This window comes from Triticum dicoccoides, chromosome 5A (assembly GCF_002162155.2).
Source record: "Triticum dicoccoides isolate Atlit2015 ecotype Zavitan chromosome 5A, WEW_v2.0, whole genome shotgun sequence".
Lineage (NCBI taxonomy): Eukaryota > Viridiplantae > Streptophyta > Magnoliopsida > Poales > Poaceae > Triticum > Triticum dicoccoides.
Genome location: NC_041388.1, coordinates 679,298,388 through 679,303,195, shown reverse-complemented (window position 1 = coordinate 679,303,195; position 4,808 = coordinate 679,298,388). Strand labels below are relative to the sequence as shown.

General features: G+C 48.8%; 1 protein-coding gene across 1 annotated transcript; it reads right to left on the bottom strand.

Annotated features, from left to right (window-relative positions):
* Positions 1-607: 607 nt before the first annotated feature.
* LOC119304089 (mechanosensitive ion channel protein 6-like) lies at positions 608-4,447 on the bottom strand. The gene is made up of 5 exons (XM_037581251.1): positions 2,579-4,447; positions 2,079-2,202; positions 1,690-1,983; positions 1,361-1,563; positions 608-1,228 (listed from the first exon to the last, which is right to left on the bottom strand). Exons 1-5 carry the CDS (start codon positions 4,405-4,407, stop codon positions 946-948), a joined length of 2,733 nt encoding a protein of 910 aa, XP_037437148.1. The 5' UTR covers positions 4,408-4,447; the 3' UTR covers positions 608-945.
* Between the last annotated feature and the right edge of the window lie 361 nt (positions 4,448-4,808).

Sequence of the window (4,808 nt, the reverse complement as noted above, 5' to 3'; positions counted from 1 at the left end):
CGATGAAAATTTGCAAGCATTGAAAAATTGTCAATGCTTGTGACTTAAACAATTCAAAAATAATTGAATTGTTTATAATCTTTTCTTTTGATTTTACTGTTCACCCGAGCTCATATGAGCTCAGGCTAAGAAACTACATGTCTGTTTCACAATGCATACTAAGAAAAAAAATGATTCCTCTATTAATCATGGCAAATGTATAAAAAAATGTAGTGCTTACATGGAAAGTTCTACGTTACAAAAGATATCGTATGCCAAAAATTTCCATGGAAATGAAGCTAATATTTTACAAAAATAATAATTTACCATGATGTGATCAATAAATTTGTCATGGTCTCTACGATAATTTTCTCACCATAGCCACACGTTTCAGCTCTGCAAACTGCGTTGTATCATGACCATCTTCGCCTGCAACCCTAGTCGTAACAAGGATCCTAACATGTAGAACTGCGTGACAAGCTAAATCATCACCTAAAATACATGTGAAACTCAAACAAAACTTGCAGAAATGAAATGCCAGGATAAGTGCTAACACGGCAGGCTTGTGTATACCAAAAAATTGCTAGACCTAAGAGCATCATCATAAGGGGTCTAACTATGGATGAGATCCTCAACTAACCACCCACTAATCCCCTCTGAATTTCTCGGTGGGCCTCAGTGATAACCATGTTAATCTGTAATCGTCAAACCATAAGTGTAGCATTGCTTTGTCTAAACTATGCAGTTGACTGCTTTCAATATTTTGAACGGCCACTATCTGTATGCCTATCTTCAAGTGTATTAAAGCTTTTGATACCACACAACACACTCTTACAATGGTCGCCGCAGCTGCATGCACACTGACAACTCAATTAGCTACTGGCTATAGTTGCTACCAGTTCTCACCACATCATAGAGACGGTAATTGTTGTATATGTGGTATCATAACGGGATTCCCCCGCCACTTCATGAATAATTCCATGTCGTCGGCATCCTTGTGGATTGCAGAGGGGGCGCGTTTCGCACGTTCACGTCAAGGGGCAACATCCGGTACTCAATATTGAGGTCCTTCAAGACTCTGATCATCTCTTGGAGCACGAGTTCCCTCCTCACGAACCTCATCCCCATGTCCTGAAAGTTGAGTGTGTGTCGGAGCCATATGGACACTTTTAGCTTGTTGGTGTCATCTACATCCCGGAGGACAACCATCGCACCGGGGTACCAATGTTCCTTCTTACTGTCAATGTAACTGGATCATAGGAAGAAAAGAAAACTACTGTTAGTCCAATCTGATGTGGCAAAAGATCAGTAGCAAATGGCACTGTGTTTCCCAATTTGTGAACATATCTGAAATTGAGATGACAGAAGAACTGGTACGCACCGTAGTATTCTTTCCTTCATGAGCGCCAGTTTTTCCAGCGGGGTGGCAACATGGACAGAGAAGTCAACTCCTTCTCCCATATCAGGACTCCTGTAGAAATTAAAAATTGGTTTGGTGGCCAACACACTGTTTGGGTAATAGATCTTCAAATTATCGTAACGAAGAAAGATTGTTGTCATGATATTCATTTCCTCCACAACGACCTGAAATTCAAATGCTTACAACGTCAATCGACAAATGCAAGGCAATATCAGATTACATAAATAAGTAGCGCCGATTTCAGAGCGGTCACCGACGTCGAAAGGATGCATCATGAATATATTCATTACCTGAACCTCTTCAATTTCACAGCGGTCGCCGACGTCGAAAGGATGCATCACGAATAAGAAGATTATTGCCTCAAAAATCGTCTTCAAGGTATTTCCGAATACAAACACTGCCACAAGAAGCTGCGAACTGAGGAAGACAAAGAAATGTGTCGTCGCTACGCCGAGAATTAGAAGCCAAAGAGCAAACACTATGAGGCCAACAACAACATTGGCCATCTGGTTGAGCTTGTTAACTGCTGTTTTTGTATCGTTAAGTGTGAGGGCAAGAGCTTTGCGCTCTCTAAATGCATTCACCTACAGAACGAACCATATGATATAACATTAGAAATGACATCTTTATGGTCGATGCATCTAAGATAGCTAGAAAGGGTCAATAATAAGATCAGTACCACCCAGTTCTTCATAGACTTCTTGCCGACCCTACATTGCTCTTGTGCTCCTTCAAAAAGATGCATAGCTTTGATGGCTTCCTCCTGCTTCATGAAGCGCATCATGTCTGCCAAGTATATGTGCCTGCATTATGATTTATACATTTACGATTAAGAATCAGAATTAGTAAATTAATTGTCACGATCCTGAGAACTAAGTAGTGATCTAAACGATGTTATATTACTTTACAAAGGGAGTATTACTGTAAAGTTTTATAATTTGTCATTCCACTTTTGTAGTTGACACGGAAGTGCACTATAAAGTTGTCTAACAATTATGTAGCATGCTTTTTATATGAAATTAAAATTAAAAATTATACCGTACAGTCTGTACTATATATATAGGTCTACTTGTTGAGCTCAAAATTCCTAGAGCCTAGACAATAGGAATATAAAATGATGTAACTTGTAAATTACTACTACAGTATAAGATATAATCTCATTAAAGCAGAAGTCCTTACTTGGAACCAGGCTTGGCTACGTTGTGAAAGATCTTCTTGGCGGCGAGCTGCGCCTCATATTCGGTGTGAATCTGTGTCCCTGACTCGGCCCCGTCCCCTGTAGTTGCCTGCTGGATCTGCTCGTCCATTGTGGCGAGCGTCTCGAAACGAACAATCTTCACGAGCCTCTTCATGTTCCATGCCGAGACGTTTCTCTGGTTGAGCCTATGGAGCTTGTCAATGGTGATCCCTTCATCAGCCTCACGCCGCTTCTTCTCCTTGGACAGCGGATTGATTCCCCTGGAGATCAAACCCGAGACCCGGGTGCCCCTTTGCCCCGACAGGTTCTTGGTTGGCAAGGCGGGATGCAGCTCTTTCGGGATGTCTGCGCCGGCGCGCTGGAGCTCGCGCACCTCGGCGATCACGTAGTCCTCGTCGACCAGCTGTGGCCCGGAGAGCGTGTCGATGACGTACTGGTTGAAGAGCGCCTCCTGGATCCGATCGAAGTATGTGGAGACATGGAAGGACGAGGCGAGCACCTTGAGGAGAAGCGTCTTGACGAGGCGGACGAGCGTGGCAACGAGGAGGCAGAGTAGCACCTTGGTCACGTAGGGCAGCACCGCCGTGTTGATGCCCTCGTCGAACAGGAAGTGCCAGGAGGCGAGCACCATGCCGAGCCAGAGCGCGTTCTGCACGGCGCCGCGCACGCCGTAGACGAAGTAGAGCACGCGCTTGCGCAGCACGAAGTTGCGCTCCACGCAGAAGACCGCGATCCGGATGGCCCAGCCGGAGACGAGGCGGCCGCAGATGAGCACCAACACGAGGAGCTCCCACTTCCAGAGGTGCAGCTCCCAGAGCCGCTTCCGTGACAGCGGCCTTATCGCGAGGCTGCACGCCAGTGCCCCGATGATGATCACCAGGCTCACCCACTGCAGTATGGTGAGAGCGTCCAGCTTCCCGCGGTTGAAGTCGTCGGGGATGTCGTCGTCGATGAACGGGTCCTCCTCCTCCTCCTCGATGGGACCCGACTTGTGCCACTGGCCGGATTTGCCGGTCATACGCCCAGAAAACTGGCCGGACTTGGGAGGGCGCATGGCAGACGACTTCTTGCGCTCCTCGTCGACGGCCGCGGGTGACTGCGGCGGCGGGTCCGTGAGCCGGGAGCGCGTCTTGGCTCGCAGTAATGGTCTCGGTCCCGCTGGAGTGGAAGCAGAGGTGTTGCATATTCCGTCATCGCCGGGGGGCCTACGGCGGCCGCCGGTATCGGAATCGGAGCCGGATGAAGAGGACGAGGAGCTCTGTCGGTCCTTGAAGGAGACACGCGGCGCCTCCTGCTCTCGGGAGTTGGATGAGAACGCGTGTGAGTGTGACGACCTCCCGATGTCGTCCAGCTCCATGTCGAGGTCGAGCAACAGCTCGGCCCCGGCGGCCTTCTGCTTCCGGAGGAAGTTCCCGATGAGTAGCGTGGGCGGGTCCACGCCGACCTCCTCCGCCTTCTTCTTCGGCGAGATCGAAGGGGACGATGCCTGCGGCTGCGGTGACGCCGACCGATTCTTGAAGCTGAAGTCGTCGACGCGGCGCGCGGGGCCGCCCTCGTTCCTCCAGAAGTCGAAGCTCGCGTCGGCCCACCCCTGGGCCGGCGAGCTGGCGGCGGTCGACAACGTCCTGCTGGCCGTCGGCTTCCCCGCCGCTCCGACGACGTCCGCGCCGGGAGCGTTGCCGTTCCCATCGATGTTCAGAACCACCTCCCGCCGCTGACCGAGGTCAGACAGCATGGGTTGCTCTTCTGACCGCGTCCGCGACAGCGTCTTGGCTGACCTCAGGATGCTCTTCCGTTGCACCTGGTCCATCGCCGACGGACAACACGCGCGAATTTTTGCGGCAAAATTGCTTGGGTTGCGTTGCCCCCGGGGTGTGGTATTAACTAGGCAATGGAGAACGACGTGGAGCAGCACAAAATATGCCAACACCGCACGCATCGGTACGTGGCAGGCTGTGGTTGTGGTTTGGACACGATCGAAGGGTAAGCTAAGAAGATTCGGTTTTGCTATTTGGCAATCAGTCTTGCTAAATCTTGTCTGACTTAGACTTATAGTTACTAGAAGGATTGGGCGCGTTTTGCTTCGCTGTTGGTGTTGTTGGATTTCTTCAAAAAATAATCTCTTCGTTTCAAAAGATGATTATTTTTTGAAAAGTCAAATCTTTTAATTTTGATCAAATTTGTAGATAGATATATCAAAATCCATAATAT

What these genes read in the sequence shown, in the direction of transcription:
- LOC119304089 (XM_037581251.1), bottom strand. Translation starts at nt 4,407, where the DNA reads ATGGACCAGGTGCAACGGAAGAGCATCCTGAGGTCAGCCAAGACGCTG. An exon ending in GTAGCCAAGCCTGGTTCCAA is followed by an intron (nt 2,203 to 2,578) that starts GTAAGGACTTCT and finishes ATCATAATGCAG; the next exon opens with GCACATATACTTGGCAGACA. An exon ending in AGTCTATGAAGAACTGGGTG is followed by an intron (nt 1,984 to 2,078) that starts GTACTGATCTTA and finishes TTCGTTCTGTAG; the next exon opens with GTGAATGCATTTAGAGAGCG.